At 42.8% G+C, this 23464-nt stretch overlaps 1 protein-coding gene across 4 annotated transcripts in view; it reads right to left on the minus strand.

Annotated features, from left to right (window-relative positions):
• Mybpc1 (myosin binding protein C1) overlaps positions 1 to 20783 on the minus strand; it is a 75430-nt gene extending 54647 nt beyond the window's left edge. For all 4 annotated transcript variants that reach the window (XM_051206349.1, XM_051206347.1, XM_051206350.1 and 1 more), the window contains exons 1-2: positions 20658 to 20783; positions 3859 to 3894 (exon numbers count right to left, since the gene is read on the minus strand). In XM_051206349.1, the coding sequence (XP_051062306.1) occupies positions 3859 to 3894; positions 20658 to 20682 (61 nt within the window). In that variant the 5' untranslated portion in view covers positions 20683 to 20783. The remainder of the gene's footprint in view (positions 1 to 3858; positions 3895 to 20657) is intronic.
• Between the last annotated feature and the right edge of the window lie 2681 nt (positions 20784 to 23464).

Genomic DNA, 23464 nt, shown 5'->3' on the forward strand with positions numbered 1-23464 from the left:
ACATACAAAGAACAAATAGATAATTAACATGCTTTGAGCTGTACCCAGGAAAGATAAGAGTCTTCTTATTGTAATCAGAAAGTAATGACTCTGAACTTGAAACTACACTCTTCATTAATGTAAAAATGATAATGGAAGCATATAAGGCAAAACTGTCCATCAGCTCCCATGAAAATTTCCCTTTTAGGCTAAGGCTCTTACTCTTTAGTGATGACAATGACTTCAACTATGGGGATACACAGAAATACACAGTAATGATTACTTTTTCCCAAAGGGCAAATCATATGTCGGTATTACACCACTGAGTGCCCAATTCAGAAAGCAGCTGCATGATGTCTGCTTAATGTGTAATGTCTACAAATCAGTGTATCCACGCCAGCATGCACTCCATATTGTACAGTGAGGGCTGGTCTGCATGTATCTACGGTCTGTGTTGGTGTTGTACAGTGAGGGCTGGTCTCCATGTATCTACAGCAATGTTAACTCAGTGTTGTTCCATGAGGGGCTGGTCTTATTGCAACAGAACCTGAAGTAGTTCATGTAATGACTCACAAACTGGAAAACTTTAGAAACCTCAGGATAACTCAGCTGATCTTCCCAACTGAAGCAAACCAGGATCATCATGCTCAGCGGGACTCAAAAATTGCCAACTCACCAATTGATGATGGCTCCTTACTGAATGCTCGTTTGGAAATGAGTTTTACACACACACACACACACACACACACACACACACACACACACAAGCACCATTTGGGATTATGCTGATTGGTTCTTGCAGATAAGATGCAAACGAGGAACTGGAAACTCTACAGATGAAAGCTAATGCAGAGAAATGTCACAGGTCACATGACCACTGATGGAACCCTCCTCCTGTTCTGACCTGGCTGGATTGGATTGGATCCAATCTGCCTCTCCCTCCCTCCAACTCACCTTTTGCTGGAGCAATCCCCGCCTCTTTCTCTTTATTTGGTTCTGTGTGGAAAGTACAAGCACATTTTTAAAAGTGTCTCCCAGCACTTTGTTGGGTGATGGGCAATGAGTAGAGTGAGAGGAAGGGAATAAATGATGACGTTAATGAGGCTTAAGATTCGTTATGCTGCATATCAATTAGGAATGTGGGGATTATAGTTTAGAGTCACTTTAACCTTTAATTAATGCAGTTAATAAATGTGATCATTTGAAAAGTGTATATAAAGACATGCAATACACATGGGTTAAAATACACTTGACCCAGGGCAGGGTATGGTAGCATACTGTTTTAATCCTAGCACTCAAGAGGCAGAGGCAGGGGGTCTCTGTGAGTTTAAGGACAGCCTGTTTCATATATCAACTTCAGGACAGCCAGGACTACACAGAGAGACCCTGTCTCAATGAAACAAACTCTCGCACCAGAGGAAAAAAAGAAGAAAGAAAAAACTAAACTTAACTCTACCATGTTGTTTTTCATACTGTAGTAGTACTGAGTATTCTAAGTGGGTCACTTTCTTTTAGAGTTCAGCCAGGGACACTTTAAGGAACATTGGCCCACATAAAGGCCCCGATAGCTTAATTTCTGGCTGTTACAAGGAGGTATAAAATGACTGTGTGAGGTATGTAGATTGGAAATGTTCTTGTGAGCACATGACTTTTCTGGATTGGCTTGGGTAGCAATAATTTTTGTTATGAGGACAGCAGGATCAGATTTTATCAAGGCCATCTATCCTGCATTTCTTTCTGTTCAGAAGCATATTAGTTTAGAGATGAGAAGGTGGGTTATTTAAGGTAATAACTGTTAGGGTTAGGGATGGCTCCGCAGTTAAGAGAACTTGCTGTTCAAACATGAAGACCTAAGTTTGCATCCCAGCACCCATGTCGGGCGGCTGACATTGCCGGTCACTCCATCCCTCTTCTGGTTTCTCCCTGCACCAGACGCATGTGCATGTACGTTCACACAGATACCCCCGCACAGATACATCTTAAGACATTAAAGTAACTATTTCATCCATAGCTGGGTGTGGTGGCACACACTGTAATCCAAAGGAAGCAAAGGGACCATGAGTTCCAGACCAGCCTGAGAGATCCATGAGACCCTACTTCAGACAAACAAGAAAATAAATACATACATACATATCATTTCAAACATGAGTTCTGTCCTCCGCCTTCTGTCTTTCTTCCTATCTGTCTGTTTCTTTCTATAATTAGGGTGCCAGATCTCAGCTAACTAAAGATGATTTCAGCAAAGTTTGGGAGTAGGCATTTTAGCCATAGTAGCTCAATATTGTTTAGTAAAGATGAAGTATGGCCGAATAAGGAAAACATAGTTTGTAGTGGCCTAGCACAGCATCTGACCTGCAGGCAGGAGAGAAAGTCTTATCTAGGTTCTCAGTGCGCTCAGTGAGGGCCAAAATAAGCCTTACATACAAGAAGAAACCATAGCAAGGGAGAAGAAGATCCTAAGACGAATGGCACATGTCTCCAATGGCTTCAAGATAGACGCCTACAAAATACTAGACCCAAGCTTATCCACTTGACTCACAGGGCATCGAGCCTGTTTCATTCGTTTGGAAATTCAGCAGTATTTCTTACTATTTCAGGTTTCCAGCTGGTATTCCTAGCTAGACACAGTGGCTCTGTGAGCTGCTCAAGTCCCTGAACTGCCCTCTTAAACACTGTCTCCAGGGTGGAAACGTTGCAGAATTCTCTCATGAATTCCCAGCAAAGAAAGAAGGGAGCAGCACTAGCTATTGAAGTCTTACTCAGTTTACTTTGAGCTTGGTCTCCCGCCTCTTGGCTCCAGGCCACATTGCCGACTCGGATAACTGGCACACTGCCCTGGAAGGGCTCCTCACAGCATTGTGAGCAGGCCAGTCTAGTAGCTTTCATTTGATTGTTCTGTGGGCCGTGGTTTATTTTCAGTTTGACTGCAAACCAATAATACAGGAAACTGTTTTCCATATAGGACTTCATGCTGTGTTTGGTTCAGTGTGAGTTTTTGTCTTTCAAGTGTTTGGAAGGGAGTCCTGTATCCTTCTCCAGGGTTAGGGTGCCACCTAGAGGTGTGCATGCTGTGATGCTCAGTGAGGGACTCACCAGGCGTCTCTTTAAGGAGGGTGACAAGAAAGAAGTTTGGCTTTGGGGTTGGCTTTGGCCTGTGTTGAGGGCTTTTGGGACAATGCATGTGATTTTGGTTTCTTTGTCTTGGCAGGAGCAGACACACAAATGATTCCTGAGGTCCACTTTGAGCTTTTAACCATCATTTGGGCTTGCTTATAATCCTTTCAACTCCATTCTCTTCCTTAAGCCGTGGGTCTCTTTTATCTAAATCAGATTCTGTGTGTTGTAGACCTACCACGAATTTTGCTGGGTAGTTTCAGTTACTCTCTTTCTCAATCTGGAAGGCCAGAGAATACTAACAATCCAATAGATTGGATCTGATGCCGTGCCTCAGTGGTCAACCATTCCCAAAGAGTCTCTGCAGGTGCCTGATGGTGACATAGACCAAGTTGAGAAGCTAATGAGCTTCAGGGTGAGATGGCATCCATTTTCCATTGTCACAAGAAAGATGTAAACTCTGGCTTTTGCTGAACCTGGGGAAATTTCACAAATACTTTGCCTCTACCGATACAAAATGTGAGCCTGGCTACAACTTGTTTATCACTGAAGGACTTGGAAATAATCCCACAATGTATATGAAGTGCTGTTCAAGTTAGGTTAATACACTGTATATTATTTTTGTTATCAACTCATCACACCTGTCACCATCCAGTGTCTCCGTAGGAAATAGGTTAAAGCTCACAGCATCCATGGAGGCCAAACCATGCTGGGACGGACTTCAGAATTTGCTGCTCAGACACGTGATGGGATGGTTTTACTTACCTTCTGGGGGAGGAGCTGGGGCTGACACTTCATTTTCTAGAAAAGAAAAAGGAAAATGGAAAGTGTTAGGCTCGTCTCTCAACAGTATGGGCTGTTCCAGTCTGGTGGCATCTTCCCGTGCTTGCTAACGGAGCATTAGAGGAGGCATCAAGAGGTTGTAGACCAGAGCAGTGTGGCAGAGAAGTCTGCTAAAGACCTTCTTGCACTGGCTGTGCAGTCTTCTAGAGGAACTTCTGTTAGAGAAGATACTGTTTCCAGGTAGCTACAGGCACATGCCAGGGTGTAAGAGCATAAAGGTGCTCCTGTGGGATCCCCATGGGTACCAGAACTGGGTGCTATTGGTTTTGTGTGACTAAAGCAGATGCTTAGTTCCAGAACAGGAAGAGGCTGCTGATGAAGACGATTTCCTTAAAAAGTGTTTTCCACTTGATCATTAAATAAAACCTAAAGATGAGAAAGTTGTATTTTATGCAGATAATGGGATCTTAGGAGCTTTATAGATGTCCATGTCTAGGATGCCTTCCAGCATCTTGGCTGTGGGAATGCACAAGACTTTAGTATACGACGACAGGGATGGGCTTAGGAAAAAAAAATGGATTATGCCATGACAGAAATCAGAAAATGAGCAATGCAGGGATGTGGAGATGCAACAATGTCATATATATATATATATATATATATATATATGTATATATATATATATATTTGTGTGTGTGTGTTTACCTGATACAAACTTAAATTTTTCAATTTACTTGTATGAAAAATTTTTAAATATTCTGGTGATCAATAAGTATTTTACTATTTATTAATGAGGGAGAAGATGATAGATAGATACATAGATACATAGGTAGATGGACGGATAGATAGATAGATAGATATCAATGGAGAAGAGGTATTTACCCTTACTTGCCAGGAGAAGTTAACATGGCAGGATGTGTTGTCATTCACAGGTACAGTGAAGAGACGTACGTCCCTTGAAATGCCATTGACAAGACTGTTTCCATGTCTTTATCACATCATAGAAAGTATCATTAATGCTGCTATCCACTACAAGGTAAAAGTCTCAGCCTTTTGGTTTGCCCAGATCAGAGTGGAGAAATGGAAGTGTTGCCGGCTCTGCTGTGGCTGAGTTGTTGAGGCACACCGGTGAGTAGCAGGGCACCAGAGAAGCCAGCTTCTCTGACACATTGTCTTTTGGTCTGAGCCACGGCTGCAGCATGCCCAGGACCTCTTGCTGGCTCTTCCTGTCTCCTAACCCTTCCCCCCCCCCCACAGTTGTAGAAGCTGTTTATTGTACTCCTGCGTTCCCTCCATTATTCTGTGTTGGCACTCACAGCCATTGCTGTGTTTTCTTGTTCTTTCTCCTACTGTTCTATTGCAGCTGGTCTACCCTGGAGCTGTATTCTCTGTCCACCCTCTGAGCTTCCTGCCACTGAGGTCCTGCTGCCTTGTTCTTTCCCGCAGCGGGGCTTCTACCTTTCCTCTGTGAGTACGTGGATAGATTAGGCGGGATACGGTCTCACTTGCTTAGGCTTTGTCCTCCTTTCCGGTTTCTTTCAAGGCCCTCTGGGCTGTGACATTCTGCTTTTACCTCTTCCTCCCCAATTAAATATGGACAGGGGTGCTGCTTTTCTCCCTGGCTTCTCCATGTACACATTAAGTACATAGGGAACTAAGTAAGAAAGAATGGCGAAAGAGTTGGTGGATAGCTGTGCATAAGCTGTCAATCAGGCTGTTAGTGCTTTCAGCTTTGTTGCTGAGACAAGATCTTTCTATGTAGCTCTGGCTATGTAGCCAAGGCTGGTCTAGACCACATCACAATCCTCCTTCCCCAGCCTTCAAAGTGCTGGGACTCCAAGCATGCATTACCACATACAACACCAGGCGAATTTCCCAAGGACAGCTAGCGTTCTTTCAGATCCAAGTGGGGCCTTGGGTGAATTCTAACCAGACTAATTAGAATCATCTTGGATGCTGATGCTATAAACATGCTCCGAATATAAATTGCCCATCTCCATTGTGCCTGAAGGACCCATGCACTACCCAGCAGGTCAAAATATAAAAAACAAAATGAGGATTTAAGACCTTTAATTCAACAGCCTGGAATCTGGAGGTTACTATTCTATCAGCCAGCTGTGGTGGATTGTCCAAACTGTGGAAACACTTCAGGACGTTAATGCTGAGACATCTGCATGACGATGACGTGGAAACGAAAGTTGTGTGCCTGCTCGGAAAGACCCGTGCCCTCTCAAGAACAGAAAAAGCCAGTTGCTTTGCAGCCAACAAGTAAACACAGCAACTCACGACACCTACTGCATTTAGGAGACATTTTTAACTGTAGTAACCCTTTTCCACACGGGAACTGAAACTCCTCCAGGCCCCACAGTTGGTGAAGAGAAGCTAGGCTCTGTGCCTTCTTCCCCATCAGGCTAACTGGAGAGCCCGTGCTCTCTGGCAGCGCCTGCGCCTCCTTTCTCAGTCGCTCTGAAGGAGGCAGAAGTGAACGGATGGACTTTCCAGTATTATTACTTCCCTTTCCCTCACATTGGTCACCGTAAGGTCACGTAACCTCTTAGCTGTCCCTCCTGCAGGAACGGTGCCTTAGTTTCTTCATGAGGAGGTGGAGCTAACAGTAGACCCTCTACCTCAGGGAGGTTGGCAGGAAGGAATGAGTAGCAGATTCAGCGTCTCTACGTCATCGATTGCTGCTTTCTCGTAATCGTCAGTCGCTGTTGTTCTTACTTGGCCACACCCACAGATGTCTACATATGCCACCTGTTAAGGATTTGTGGAGTTTTCAGGACTGTGGACTTCCCAGGGTTCTTGGGGTAGGGGCTGAGGAGGCAGCCAGGGACGGGACAGATATGCTAGCCTCCTCCACACTAACTGCACGATGGGAATACCTGTTAATGTGAGTACAGCTCAGGGTTAGCATTGCAGCGCACAAGTTACATAAGCAGATCAATCATCAACCAGTCATCAGGAGTGCTGAAACAGAAACGGAAGGGGGAAAAACCTCCCCCACTGTTTCTGAAGCATGTGTACAAAGAATCCGTGTAATTTGGAGGTGATAGGTAAGTAACCAGGAATGATGATGGCCAAGCAGGCCTGACTCAAAAAAATGAATGTATCCCAAAGTTTCAACTCCCCTACGGGGCATCCTCTAAAATTAGCTGTAATGCGCTCTCTCTCTCTCTCTCTCTCTCTCTCTCTCTCTCTCTCTCTCTGTCTCTGTCTCATGCAGTTTGTCTCAGACAGATCCTGCCATGCCCAGTCTAGCCACTAAAATCATTTGCATTGACTGCTTCTATAACAAGCATTTATTAATAGCAATGCCCCCCCCATACTCCACTGAGTGTGAGGTAGGTGGCAGGACCCAACCATCATTTGCCAAGCCCCTATTATGACTTTGGCAAGAGCAAAATGCTTACAAAAGTGGCTGAGAAAGGAGAGCCCCACGTTTAAGGAACTCACAGGCAAATGATTATCTGTTAGTATTGATTTTGTTGCCCTCCATCCCTCTGTTCTACAACACTCAGGACTCTCTGCTTCCATGGACTCTAGGGCTTCAGAAACTACCTGGTGCACAGGATCCAACCAAAGCACGATTCTGACTGGAGCTCAGAGTCGTGTTCTAAAGCCTGCATTTCTCACCGGTTTGTGGATACTGCCGGTGTTGCAGCCTACACTCTGAGCACCTCAGGCCCTGAAGGTCACCTGTTCCTCCCCGTTCATAGATGACTGTACATGCTAAGCACTTACAGTAACTGGGGACCTCTCTTCCCTCTTTGGTCACAAGCTTCTTGAGGACAGGCCTGACTTCTTTCCAAGTCCCACCCAGCAGGTGCTCTGTAAATATAGCTGACTGGCAGGCAGTTCCTACCCGCACAAAAGCTCCTTCTCCTCCCTGCCAAGAAATCAAGAGCTGTCCCCTGGTGCCCTGTGGGCAGCTCTCTTCAGCTGCATTACCCACAGGGAACACTATGTCTTCCATCGCTGTCCCTCCTGCTGGCCAGGCATCCGTCCAACCCATCTTTCAGACTTCATCTTACTGTCATCATATGTCTTGCATTTCTTAACAAGGGCAGGAGAGCAAACATGGCTGGGGTTTTGGCTCTCAGGAGCAATGCACCCCTTCCTTTCTAAGGAATCTGCTCTTTTAAAAAAAAAATCTAGGCTGGAAAGGCAACTAGAATCAAGGAACCTGCCCCCACCAATTTCTAGGCAAATAGCCCTCAGTCAGCCATGGTGGGTGTGTTGATACCTGGCTCCCTGTGTAGTAATGGCCAAGCAGCAGCACAATGGTAAACTCTGAATCTTAAATAAGCAAGTAGATGTTGACTAATGAAGATGCCACTAAACTTCTGCCTACTTAAAAGTCAAAAGGCGAAGTCTGAGCTTTGTGGACCAGCTGGATAAAGGCGGCTTTTTGCCGCCTCACTTTGTACTCATCCGTTACCAGAAACCATGCCGCCAAGATGGCGTGGAAAGCAGGGTTAGGTACTTTGCTAAAGAAAGAGAAGGAGGAAGAAGGGGTGGGGAGGAGGAGGAGGAAAAGGGAAAGGGGAAGAACTAGCTAGGGGGAGCCCAAATATTTTAGTGGACAACATAAAAAAACTAGTGGGACTCTGCAAACAAAGAGCCGCTGGTCTTTGATGTTTTCCAATTCCCTTCCTCTGCAAGGCTGAAATGCTTTCCGATGCCTGATCTATTTATGGTGGATTTTTCCTATGACCGCCTACTGTAAAAAGCACAGGTATGCCACCAATGGCATGCCATTGTGCCAGCCCTTCTAATTGACGGGCACTGGTGGCAGCAATGACAGCCTCTTATGTGGCCCCCAGCTGCTAAAGAAACGCGGGGAGCAGAGGCTCCATAAATGGTCCGACTTTGTCCGGTGGAAACCATTTCCACTTTCAATGCCAAGGGTTCTGCAGGAGCTTCATGACCTGGGAGATGGGGGATGTTGTAGGGAGATATTCACCTTATCCGCACCTGTGGCATAGACCACGCCCATTGGGGGTGGAGACGGGCCGGATGTGACCTGGGGGAACTAAGCTTTGGAGGGGGCTCAGAGAGCTCTCTTGCTTGCAGCACGGGGACAGGAGCACGTCGGGAGGCATCCTTGGGACCAGGAACCTGCTGGCGTTCATCTGTCTATGTTGTGAGCTATTTCCCCCGAATAAACATCTATTTGGCCTATTTGTTTCTCCTGATCCTTATTAAACATCAATAGGATCTTAACTCTCAGGTGGCATTAAGCTGTCTGTATGTATGTGTCTGACCACTGAAATGACATAACTCAGTCAAGTTCTTGGTCATAGGCCCACACTGCCTGTGACAAAGCTGTCATACTAGTTTTACATAATAAAACTACTATTACATTATTGTATTTTATATTGTAATATATTTAAACGATATATTATCATTAAACGTGTTCTGTGGACCCTTAGGTGCAATTCCATTTAAGCTGGCATTGCTAGTTTTACATAATAAAATTTATTGCATTAATGTATTTTATAGTGTTATATATTTAAGCAATACGTTATCATTAGAAGTATTCTGTGGAGGCTTAAATATAATTTCATTTAAATTTTTGCATTATTGAGGGCATAATTAATCACACCACATGAATGTTACATGGGAGTGGAGAAGGCAGGAAGAACACGTAAAAAGTTGTTATCACTGGGTGCTGTTGCAATATGCCATTTATGGCTTTCATTCCATCACCTATCGGGGAACCTTGAAAAATGAATCTCCTAAAGCCCTCCTTCTGCAATATGACGTTGAGGACAAGACGGGATGGCTTATTTGTTTATTTTCGTGACAGAGTCTCACTGTGTAGACCAAGCTAGGCTTACTATCCTCCATACCCACCTCATGAGTGCTGGGATTACGAGTGGCCCACCACGTTCAGACTTAATTATTATTTACACTGTTTAAACAGCTACTCTGTGTGCGCGCGCATGTACCACAGTGCGCATGTGAAGGTCAGAGGGCAGCAGCCAGTTCTTCCCTTCCACCGAGTGAGCTCCAGGGATTAAACTCGGGGGTGCTCAGGCTTGGAAGCGAGTACCTTTACCTGCTGGACCACCTGATTGGCCTCTATTCTCAAGGCAATATTCTGAGTTCAAAATGAAATTTTGTATATCGTAAACATCAATGATGTTGACTTTACCCAGCCCACTATAATAAGGTAACAGCAAATCCTTCCTTCTTTTTCCACTAAAAAGGCAACGAGCATTTGTTGACAGTAGACTCTGGCGCTATGTACTTGCTCCATGTGGAACCTCATCTGCCTGGACAACGGCACACAGGAAGTATCCTCAATATAAAACCCAGACCCTGGCAGCAGTTGGGCTATGTACTGAGACATAGCCCCACCCTGGGTTAACAGCACATGCCATCCAGATTAGAATGACCCTGGCAGCATTGTGGCCATTGGACACCAACTGGGCAATGGTTTGCACGAAGACATTCACCCTACCATTTAGGGAAATATTGACTATACTAATTACTGTCACAAAAAAATTATAGTAAATAGTTCTCAAAGTATGGGCTGGGACTCCTGAGTCCCCAAGACTCCTCTATAGAGTCTAGGGCTGGAGAGAGAGCTCAGCAGTTAAGAACACTGGCTGCTCTTCCAGAGATCCTGAGTTCAGTTCCCTGTAACCACACTGTGGCTAATAACCATCGTTAATGAGAGTCTAAAATATCAAAGTTATTTCTGTAATTTTTTTAAAGTTTATTTATTATGTATACCGTGCTCTGCTTACACACCAGAAGAGGGCGCCAGATCTCATTACAGATGGTTGTGAGCCACCCTGTGGTTGCTAGGAATTGAACTCAGGACCTCTAGAAGAGCAGTAGTGCTTTTAACCTCTGGAGCCGTCTTTCCAGCCTATTTCTGTAGTTTTAAGATATTATTTGCATGTTTCATTCATACCCTGTCACAAGGAAATTGTGAAGTTCTCCAAAGGGCACACAGGAGATGACATAAGTTTTCTGACAGCTTAAAGAACATGAGCTTATATATTTTTACATTTGAAATGTCTTTTGAGTTTTAATTTCTTTGAAAATAACAATCAAAAACCGGCCAGTCAGGTGGATCTCTGTGAGTTGTACAGAGTCTACAGAGTGAGTTCCAGGACAGCCAATGCTGTTACATAGAGAAACCCTGTCTCACAAAACAAACAAACAAACAAATGAACAAAAAAACTGGCTAGTGCCTTCAATAACTAGAGTGGTGGGCTTTTAGCTCCAGTCACTTCTGAGGTTGAAGACAGATGGCGACAGAACAAGGTCCTGTCCTACAAGCAAAAACAAATATATATTTGAATTTATGTGCAAAATGTGTATCTGAACGAGAATAAAAAACGATTTGGGGGTAAGGTCTTTTTAACGTGAATAAATTCATGTTATATACTTTATTTGGAGCTTTGATTGATAAAACCGTGAAGCTGCCCTCACAGAGGACCCAGGTTCAGTTCCTAGCACCCACAATAATTATAGTTCCAGGGAATCTGACAGCCTCTTCTGGTACTGCATGCCTGCAGTGCTTGGACACACCTGCAGACAAAATACTCATAGACATACAATAAACATAAATAATTTTTTTTAATGTAGCCAAACACAGTGGCATACTTTTTAAGTCCCAGTACTCAAGAGGCAGAGGCAGGTGGATCTCTGTGAGGTCAAGGCCAGCCTGGTCTGTATAGCAAATTCCAGGACAGTCAATACTATGTAGGGAGACCCTTTTTCAAAAGAATAAAACTGTAAATTGACTTTGAGGGCAGTAACTTGTTTTCCTATAGGCACAATAATACAGATGAAGGGCTAATATTGCCTCCTCCAAAATTCATCTACCTGGCAACTGACTTATCCAGGTGACAGCTGCTGACCTAAAAGTTACAAGGGCCACTGAGGAGGGAAATGCATTGTAATCAGTTCCGCAAGCATCCTTCCTTCCTTGAGACCCGTGAGCTGTAACACAGTCTTGAGCGAGCACAGAACATGGGCCTCGGGGCAGGCAAGCCAGGTGTCAACTTTCAAGGGGTGCTCACCTTTAGGTGGCTGCCCTGTGCTTGCATGACTGGAAAGGGAATGCTTTCTCAGACGTGACTGTTCTCAAGGCAGGAGCTAGGTCCATCACCCCATGCACATAACAGCAGGGGAGGGGTCCATCTGGGGATGGACAGGAGAGCAGGAAAACTATTAGTTATTTGGTGTTGATTAAAAAAGCTAGTGATTTGGATTCTTGGGACAACATGGTCTACAGTATCTGTGACATAAGGCAAAGTTAAATGACATCCACTGTGCTCTATTCCTTTTGCTTTCTGGGATAGAATCTTGTGTAGCCGAGGCTAACATTACACCCGCTGTTATAGCTAAGGATGGCCCTGCCTCTACCTCCCAACTTCTGGATTGCAGTCTACGCCACCACACTGAGTTGCCACTCTGATTCACCTTTAAAATGGAGAGATTTGCTTCTAAGTACAGATAGATTACATTAAAAAAAGTTTCTATCCAGTATTGATTGATTCTATCCAGTAATAAAGATTACCAGATTCTAATAAAACTGTATACAACAAAAACAGTTACTAAGTAAGAATTGCAGTAATAATATCTAATCCATTTGCACTTGACAAAACTAGAGAAAATAATTGCCTCTCGTCTTGGTGAGTCTAAGGTTTTATATCTGATTTCCTTTCTACTATAATTAAGGAAAATTATAATTATAACTATTTAGTCTTTAACTCCATCAAAGACCCCAGCAGGTTGAAATGTTATCTAATGACAGGGACATCACACTGCCTGGACTTCTGTAACACTGAGGCATCTGTCTCTGGTCCACAGGGTTATCACACCTGTCAGAACTTTATTCCCTTTTAATTAGACAAATTGGTTTAATAAGATGCTGACTGGTCAGCAGCCAGGCAGGAAGGACAGATGATGGGGTAATCAAACTAAGGATGATCGGCAGAAGAGCAGAGTCCGGAGATGCCAGACACACAGAGTGCAAGACAGGCATGCTGTACTGAGAGAAGGTACTACCGTAAGCAGAGCATAAATAAGGAATATGTGTTAACTTAAAATGCAAGAACTAGTTAATAATAAGCCTGAGCATTTACAATTGAAAAAAAATGACCAGGTTCTAGAACAAAGCAAATCCTCAGCATTGCATGCAGTCCCACACTTTTTAAAGACTTAACCCCTGTAATCCAGATTTGTCTGCTGTGGCCACATGCTGCTGAAGATGGCACTGAAGAGTTCAGTGATTCACACTTCAGCTTGATGGAAGTTCCCTAGATCCACAGGTCTTGTTTAACCCCTCAGCTAGCTTGTGGTTTGTCGGAATTCTATAACTCATGATGCCATCCACTTTGAAAGGTATGAAGATATAGGCATTTTTACATAGTAAAATTGGGTTAAAACTAAGATGTTTCACGTTGAATAAAAATAAGGTACTCCTGATGACAGCAATGGTCATCATAATAATCCCTGCTCTCAAACAATGTGACATTGGCTGCCTATAATCCCAGATCCCAAGGGACAAATACAATAGGACTGCCAAGTTCAAGGCCATCCAGGGGCTCTACAGAAGGAACCAGGCTAACTAAAGCGGCATAGCAAAACCCCACCTAAAACAGAAACAAAAGACGATCTTTATCTGGTCATGTGTTATGAATATTAACAAAGATTAGGAGGAAGCAGTCATTGTTGGAAATACAAAGTTTCTACCACGTATGTGGTACGTAATATCATACACAGTTCTGGGCTCACTGCTTGTATCCTTGCAATATGGTAAGTCTTGTTCCGGATACTTTAACTGATTTCTTTCCATTTTTACAATGACCATGTGAACCAGGTGCTATTTTAACCACATTTTAGCCATGAGAGAACTGAGGTGTAGTGAGTATATGCAACTCAGAATGTGGCTCAGCAGGAATTTAAGGTATCTAGAATGTTCCATGAGTATCGTATGTTTAGTAAGAATAGTGTTTAATATGCATAAAGAGAGGCTGGATATATTCAGGACAATCTTAAAGGCATCCAGCTACAGGCATGATAAACTAAACTATGAATAAGTAAACTTTTGATATAGATGGAATATTGACATTTTATAAAAGGCAAAGGTATAAGCAGAGTGGTCCTCGGGAGTTTTAAGGAGAGGTCTTGGGTGATTTTGAAAATGAAAGGTGTTTAGCCTAAATAGATAAACTTGAGTCAAAAAAAGTGAATAAAACAAACCCTAAGAGCTGCCACCTGACATGCCATGTAACTTTGGTTACTACACCTGTGCGCCAAACTGCCTACAGGAAGATTCCTGGGGAGCGTAGGAGGGTAAGAATCTCGTCAAAGTGGATCTAAACTTGAGAGGCACAGAGTGAAAGTCAGATTCCTGGTGAACTGGAAACATAAGCATGGGATGGAACCAGCTTTGTCTGCCAAGTCAGTCAGCCCACGCCTGCCCCGAGCAGATCCAAAGACTGACTCTGGAAGCCCTGCCCCATGAATGGGAATACCCTAAAATTCGGCTTCTTGTCTATCTATGTGGTTGTGCAAATGCAATCTCTAAGTTAAAGCTACCTTGTCCACCCAGAACAGACCTGTGTGGAGAAAGGTCATACCATCGCTTTGATTTATTTAGGGGGCTGTCTGATTAAAAAAAAAAACCTATGGGGGCAGGGATCATATGCTCTTTGTTTATGAAATAATTCGCTGCCTCTGGGAAATAAAATGACAAAGTCTTGGTTCTTTTTCATCGTTTGGTCTTTGTTAATCACTGTGTTCCCGATTTTGAGGAAATGGCTCTTGAATAAAAGCTAGATTCTTCCCAATTTACTTAACTCAGAACACACATTTCTGTAACTCTCTTCCCCTCTGAACCAACCAAAGAGTTTCAGGTAATGAAAACTCATCTACGAAGAGCTGGCATCAAGTGATGATAAGACAGGGCCGACACCTCTCACACTGATATTGATTATTTAACACACGCACTCACAAGTATATCGAGAGATGTGGCCTAGCATTAGCTCGGAGGTCACTGGTGGCCAAGAGTACTTAGTGTCACTTACTGGAGGCCTCACAGAGGTACTTAGGAAGGAGTTTGGGTAAAAACAGAAAATTTTAATAATAATAGAGTCTTCTTTACAGGTCCATACGGACTCTAATTGACTTTTTAACAAAAGCTAGTTGCCAAGTAGTGGTAGCTCATGCCTTTAATCCCAGTGCTTGGAAGGCAGAGGCAAGAGGATATTGGTGAGTTTGAGGCCAGCACGTTCTAGGACACCCAGAGCTGCTACAAAGGGAAACCCTGTCTCAAAAATAAACAGATAAACAAACAAACAAACAAATAAATATGTAAACACATAAAATGGGTCATAAGAATATTAAGGAAAAAGAACAAGCATGTTTTCTATGCCTGAAAAGCAATGGCAATAATTTCACAGCAACCTCTTCCCATAGACCCCTAAGATTTAAAAGAATATATTTGCAAGAACATTGCAGAAGATTGTTACACCCAAGTTTTTGCAGAGACTATTAGTTTGAAAGTGACTTCAGTTTGGGTAGCTTATTCCCACATGAATGGACGTTAAAGTTGCTATCAGTAAGGAAACACTGGAAGTTGTGTGTGCCCAGGGACTCTGAAAGTCAATATTTGACACCTGGGAAAGATGGTGTATGCCTGTAATCCTAGTACTGGAGGGATGAAGGAAGAGGATGGTGAATTCAAGGCCAGTGTGAGCTACACAGTGGGACCCTACTTAAACAACAATGAAAACTCTTCAAGGCCAAAAATAAAGCAAGCCACAGAGGAAATCTTAAGTCCTCGACGGGTTTCCTTTCCCTCAAGCTTCCCAGACAAGCAGAGCATTTGACCATTTTACCAGTCCCTCACTCTTGCCTTCTCTGATATTTGAAATTCATTGGAAGCAAGAGGGAGGCTTCCTGGGACTGACTGGATGAGAAGCAAGGGCACAGTTTGTTCTCCTATAGTTTTTTTTTTTTTTTTAAGCGTTTTATTTAGAGGGCTTGAGAGGAAAGAATCGCCCTGTCCTTTATTTATCTCCCTGACAGGTGCAGTGTGATGGTCATAAAAGCAAGTACCAAGAGAGAAGAACCCTGCCAAGCATCGAGCCTCTCCAGGCTGTATTTCCCGAGACCATTCCTTCAGACACAGAGAGCCCAAGCCTGTACCACGAGTCTCTACTACATCAAGGCAGCCCTTTTCTGAGTGGGTGGGGTGGGGTGGGTGGAGTAATACTATAGTACCCATTCATGTATCTTCTTATTGTCATTTCCTGTATCTTCTTTGAGACAGCGTCTTACGTGGTAGCCTGGGCTGGCCTTGAAGGCTCTGTTCTCCTATTTCAGCCTGCTGAGTGTTGGGGTATAGGCAGGCATTACCACAACACACTTCACCGTGTGTACACTTCACAGTGTGTACACTCCTCATCCGAGTCTTTTATGTGACCTACATAGTCATGCAGAGCTAGAGGGAAAACAGTTGCTGTTGATTAAAAACAAAAAGCCTCTTCCTTTCTCCTCTATTCTTCTATCTTGTTTCCTATAAATCATTAGCTTCCCCCTAAATACATATACATATATATATATATATATATATATATATATATATGATTTCACAAATCAAGTTTTTTTGGGGACTTCAAACAAGCCATGCAGTGGCTGTGGGAACTGAAGGTCAGCGAATAAATACGAGAGGGAGGGCGCCCCATCCCTGTGCTCCTTTTGTGATGATGACTAAGCCCAGAGTCATGCTTAGAAATAGGCAAGAGGTGAAGGATGTCACTTTAGTTTCACATTGGTTTTTATATTCCACAGAACTTTAAGATGTTCTGGGGACCAGAAAAGAAAAGTAGAAGAAACAGGGAAGGCGTGTGGACGGCAAAAATGTCTCTGCGACCATGTCCCCTCCTGTTCCCACTGAAAAAGACCCACGTGGACATAGCAGGGACTCTAACTGAATGCCAATGCAGCTGAAAGGCCACGGCTTTGAGTCTAGGACTTATCAGAGGACGCCTTTACAACTGCAGTCATAAGTGACCCCGTGCTTGGCCCGTGTCTTTAGTGTCCAATAAAAGATCCTCATGAAAGAGGAGGAAACCACGATGACTCCAACCTATGGTATTGTGACCTACACACAGGACCCAAAGGGCTATTGGTTTCTTCTGATGAGTGACTTATGCAAAATATAATAGCACTCGATATATGGCATGACGAAAGTGAAATTCAAGGTGAGGCCTCAACATAACGTGTGAGAAAAACGCAAAGAATGTAACAGTGAACAATTAGGTGCAGATTCTGAAGAGCCGGGCCTTGAGCCTTTCATCATCGAGTGCGTGCGGCAGAGGCTCATCAACTTCTCACACATTTAAGGGTCATCTGCATTATCTTTATACTTTCATTGCATTTTATTTAGTGAGTGTCTATGTGCACGCATGTGTATGTGCGTGCGTGCATGCGTGTGAGTGTGTGTGCATGCGGGTGTAGTGTGTGTGTGTGTGTGTGTGTAGCGTGTGTCTATGTGTGCCATTGTGAGCATGTGGAGGTCAGAGGACAAGTTGAGGGAGTTGGTTCCTCTCCGTTCATAGTGTAGATCTCATGATGGAACTAAAGTTGCCAGACTTGGCTTCAAGTGCCTTGGCCTGCTGAGCCACTTCACCAACCCCATATTATTTTAAAACTAGTGAAGACTCAATCCCAAGAAGTAACAGTATTAAACATTTTAAATTTACGTTGATAGTTTCTTTCTGACGGAAAATAACTAGAGGCAGGTTATTTCCTTACATGTTAGGACCCAGAGCGGCAATTATTCTTGACAGCCTGAAGAAGCCACCTTATATACCCCTCTGAAATGGAGCACAGTAGTGCTTAATTAACAGTTGATATATAAATGAATCTGTTAGCAAGGCACCCTGGGAGATTCCTATTGGCTGAAGTTTCTTTCCAGCATCTTCTCTCACCATCTGATTAAAAAAACATAATGGGCTCAGATTCTCTATGAATACAGAGTGTAAGATAGGTCCACGGGATAAATAACACAGTTGTCCAAATGCTTTCACAACTGGTGAAATGAAGAGAAGGCAGTGCAAAGTAGTTACTCCTGGTCTGGGCAAGGATGCAGCTTGATAGCAGACCATACACCCAGCATGCACTAGGCCGTGGATTTGATCCTCAGCACCACCCAAGGAAAAGACGCTTTCTGTTTCCAAGTGGAGTCCTTGAGATAGCCAAAAGATTTTCATATAGACTAGTTCTTTGCACTAGACTTCCTCCTTGGGGTCAAAAGCTGCACACCTGTCTTTCTCTTCCTTAGAGTGACCCACTCCCCGAAGATCTGACATGACACTCCCAGAATTAGGCCACTGCAGGGTAGAGGAATCTAAGTGAGATGTCTTTTGCACCTTTAGGTGCTGAAAACTCAGTCTCTTTCCAGATCCTATCAAGGCTCATAGCAGTAGTCCAACCCTTCTGGGCATGATGTTTGAAGGGCGGGGAGGAGAAGAAGAAAGATCCCCTAGGGCTTGAGAAATATGTACAGGCAGTTCTGAAGCAAGGCATGGTTTATTCTTGAGTCTGTCTTTCAGAGGGCAGCTTCAGTGGAACAAAGACAACCATAGTTAATATGAAATCATCTACAGGGTGTAGCTGCTTCAGACCAGAACAGCACAGGAATTACCACATTCTCGGGTTGTAAACGATAGTGATTGTCAAAAGCAACAGTTTCATGAAGGCAAACCTGACACTTTAATGATCAGTTCTGCTGGTAAGGGAATTAAAAAAAGGAAATCTCTGTACTTCCTTGATGGTTTTTAAATATATCACTGATACTTTTGGGGATGCCACTGCCCACCATCCAAATTTAAACTAAGCGAAGCATCTGTGGGTATAAAATTCCCGCCCTGGGCGGAGGAACTCCTACACAGAAAATCAAAAGGACTTGGATAGCAAAAGAAACTCGTGGAGACTTCAGTATTCATGTGGATTTATTTTTCAAATGTATAAAATATACAGTATAAAACATATGAAAAGAAAAATATATTGTCTTCTTCCTAGCCCTGTGATTTCATTCTCTGTAAATGTAGAATAGATTGGATCAAGTTGCCAACCCAAACACAAAACTTCCCTGCATCCAGCAGGCAGAACCATTTAATTCTCTTTATTGGTCCTGCAGCCTACAACCTTACATATTAATCTTTCATCTTTCTTGTCGTTTGGGACACCAAACAACAAAGAAAATTCAGAATAATTAAAATAATCTTCAGTTATCAGTTAGGAATCCTAAAAGACATTTCATCCGAGAGGCAAGTCAAGTGACCCATTTTATAAAAGGAACATTTAATGCACATGTAAATCATTTGCATCACAAATAAGACACTTTAGCAGGGGTTAGACACACTTCCCCACAGTTGGGATTAAGATCCCATATTAATGCATGCATTTGGTGTGGTTATTTTGGGAGGAAGACTTCATCCATCAATGCTCTGGGCCAACCTGTAACTGATCGCCCCAACCTGTCAGCACTGACTACCTAATTACATAAAGAAAAATACTTAAAAGCCTCTTCATCATTTGGTTAGTATCTCAACTTCATGTTCAAAGTGTGGTATCTTCTGCAAAGTTCTTTAAAACAATGGTAACATGTACTTTTAAGAATTAAAAATGAAATGAAAATCCTAAAAAAAAAATTTATATTCTCTGCTGATCTAGTGTGCATGTAAGTATGCTTTTATCTGCAGAGGAGAAAAAAGTAAGATTAAAAAGCCCCAATGAAACTGATTTGGTTTAAATATTTATATTTTGTATTAGTCTCAAAGAAGCAAAGCATCAGAAACTTGGCTTGTCAAAAACTTGGCTTGTCAAAACCTGGCTTGAAGCTCAAAGGTATTCCTCTCCCCTGTAATTGTTACTAAAGGGTGAAAGATTTACAACATCTGAAGAGAAACCAGAGTATGAGGTGGAAGTTATAAAAGATGTTTCTACTAAAAATTAGTCAGTGTATTTGTGCGATGAATGTGACTGTCACAATCACTAACACCGACTTGGTTACATTATTAACTAGCAATTTTAAAATACTGATCTTTGAATGAGAAGAAGAGAATCTTGTAATGAAGACTATTCTTTAATTGTCTTCCTTTTTATTCTTGTTTATTTTCAAAGGCTACATATTTTAAAATTATATGTAGCAAAACTCAGAAGCGGGTACAATCTACCAGTCACAATCAGAAAGAATTTTCTTTTCAAGCAAGAATTTCAAAGCTGAGCTTGCAAAGCTACAATCAAATCTGCCTGTATATTTTAAATGTCTTCCTGTGGGGAAAAATAGTAAAGCCACAAATAATACCACACATCCTTATTTGAAGACTTGACCAAATTTCAAATGTTTGAGAAGGCATCCTGCCCACACCCTACACACTGCAAACAAGGTGTGCAATGTTGAGAAACAAAGTAGGAAAATAAGCTTGAAAATGCAGCCTCCTCCCCACAAGCAGCTGATATCTTTGATTTAAGCATTTCAAGAACCTCTTAAAATCGAAGAATCGAATTTTCATTTGATCATTGAAATCAATATTGCGTTATAAACTATATTTCTCAGCTGATTATATAGTCTTAACATTTTTCTCCTGGCCTTTTCACAGACAAGAATTTTATCTTTGCACCCCAGTTAAGTCTCCTGTTTTATAGTCTGTTCAAAAAAGTCAGATAACTGTTTGAAAATAAACACCACAGTAAATATCAAAGAGTAGAACAAGAAGATTTATGGGTGTTCTTACCCTCTTTCTTAGTGGGTTCTGGCATGACCACAATAAAGGGTTACTCTCCGAAGAGTTTTTTCTCCCTCCAGACCAGTTGACAGAAACCCCAAGAAGAGCGGAGAGACGTGCGGGTCCGTGTGACAAGCAGCTGCAGAGATGTCGAATGCTTTTATACAACCCCCCCGCACATCAATCATGTTGGCACCTCCCTTCTTCGGCACAAGGATGCTGAAACCTGACAGCTCTGGGACATTTCTCACATCTGTTGTCTGTGCTCTGCTCCCTCGCCTGCTGGAAGGAATCTCCTGTCCATCTCGTGTGGCAGATGCGAGCACCTCTAACTTTCTAAATTCGGCTGCAGCCTCGTGCTCGTCCCTGTTCTTTTCTGTCCGAGGGACAGATGCATGTCCCGACTCAGCAGTGCATGGATTCTTCTGGGTGATTAAATAAATGAAAATCATACGATATGAGCCTGGCTTCTCTCCTTGTTTTCACTAAGACTTGAAAGGGGAAAAAAAAATGGTATATTAAGATGATGGTTTTTATTCCCGTCTTAGTTGTTCGTTTTCCTTCTTTCTTAATTACTGATATTCAAATTTTTGTGTTGTATTTCTACACCAGTGTTAATCAATCAAACTGAATTCCAAGTTAAGTATCTTGTTTCATTTTTTTCTACCAAGAATAAATAGCAAAGGTGTCTATTAAAGAGCATAGTGTATTTGGATTTTTTTCAAAATTTTTTCTTTTAAAAATTACAAGCATATAAAAGAATGAAGCAAAGAAATATGCCAAAAAAGTGGATAGAATTTACACTAATGAAAGAGATTAGCTATAAGATCATGTTATTCAATTCCACTTTTGTGAAATATCGAGAATAGATAAATGCATAGCATTGGGAAATAGCTTAGTGATTGCCACAGGTGAGAAGTCGAATTAGGACTGAATGCTCATGAATGCAAGACTCCTTCTGGCAACAAGTGTGGGAATGTTTGCAAAGCTTTGTGGAAATATGTGTGTGTGTGTGTGTGTGTGTGTGTGTGTACACACACTGAACTGCACATGTGGGGCATGGGTAAAGAAAGTCAGATTAGCCAGAATGCCATGAACAAACAAAAAAGTGATTATTAACATGGCAAATGGTCTGGGAGGTGGTGGCACATGCCTGACCTATCAGCACTCAGGAGACAGCAGAAGCAAGAGGATCACAGTAAGTTTGAGGCCAGCCTGGTCTACAGTGCAGGTTCCAGGACAGCCAAGGCTACACACACAGAGAGAAAGCCTGTCTGGAAAAACAAAAACAAACAAATGTGGCAAATGGACACAGGAAAGCTAACCTAAGGTGGTTGCAGACAGCATGCAGACAAGGTAGTTGCAGACGGCATGCAGACGGCATCAGACTTGATCCTCTGAAACTCAGAGATCTATCAAGAAACATGACCTGGCAAGGGGCTCCATTCAACAGCATCCCGTGCATCCATGCATATGCATGGCACCCCAGACGGAGGGCTTAAATTTGCTTATACATAAAGCCACCCCCCACCTTAACGGTGTGTGCTTTTGATACAATTTGTCCCGAAGCATCCACATTGTGTCAGTTAATCTCCCTTGTGGCTGAGACACAGCTGGTCTGACTTAGTTCTAACAAGCACTGTGCCAAGTTAAATTTTCATATGCGGATGGGAACCCGGCTGAGCACTCAGTGGCATCATGAGTTAGCTATGTGGGAAGAAGGGGAGGAGCTAGACAGCACTCTCAGTGGATATAGTCTGGAAATACAGCCTTCTCTAGCTCTATTGAACACACCGTTTGTTTTTCAAACAGACCCTTTTGCTTTTAGACGACAGCCCATTGCTGTCAACCACAGAATGACAAATTCTGAATGCTAAGTTAGACATAGCTTGAAGGAAAAGGAGGAAGGAAGAGCTTCCCCGAGTCTGCTATGGGGATGCCCAGTCACACATCCAACTAGTTAAAGCATCCAGGATCTAAAGGAAGATCCCGAGGTTCTGTTTATGGGCCTGGTGTGATCCAGCCAAGCTACTATAAGGAAGTCTGGTGGTGAATCTGTGCACCAGTTTCCTCTTATGTAAAATAGTAGCTTTTAAACCTAATCTCAGAAGTCCACTATGCCTCTAGCATTTTCAGGGTTTGTGTGGTGGAAGGGCCCTGAAAAGGAATCCCTTTCCCAGCATTCCCAGCGCACTGAGCATTTCGTGTGAACTGGACAGAGGGGCAGGGTGTTGTGTTGCAGGAGAATGTTTATGTGATGGGCAGATTTCACACATGCCGCCAAGGAGCTCAGTACCATCCCTGGCTCCAGCAGAGGCCCCATGGGCTTGTACTACACCGATCATTTTACTGAAGCAAACACATGCCAGGAAATACTGCAGTCCTGGGAGAAAGTATTTGATGACTTGGAGAACTTTTTGTTAACGAGGGATTTCACTACAAAGATAAAACGCTATTGGAGGATTTGAAAGGGTAAGATGAATTCCAAGATAAATAGCCACATGGTTTACCAGACGGTTTATGTGAAATTTTGAATTAGGATGAATTGGTATTTGCAAACTCTCAGGTAAGAAAAAAAATGATCAACAGGGCTCTCCCCCCTCCTTTGGTTAAATACTTATTTGAGTGTGTGTGTGTGTGTGTGTGTTATTGAAGAAGTTATCTAGCCATAACACACACACAGAGAGAGAGAGAGAGAGAGAGAGAGAGAGAGAGAGAGAGAGAGAGAGAGCAATGGTTTAATCAAGAAAGAAATACTTTCTTTCCAACAATAGAGGATAGTCATTCTGACTAGGGTGAGATGGAAAAACAAAATA

This window comes from Phodopus roborovskii, unplaced genomic scaffold, assembly GCF_943737965.1.
Source record: "Phodopus roborovskii unplaced genomic scaffold, PHOROB, whole genome shotgun sequence".
NCBI classification, from domain to species: domain Eukaryota; kingdom Metazoa; phylum Chordata; class Mammalia; order Rodentia; family Cricetidae; genus Phodopus; species Phodopus roborovskii.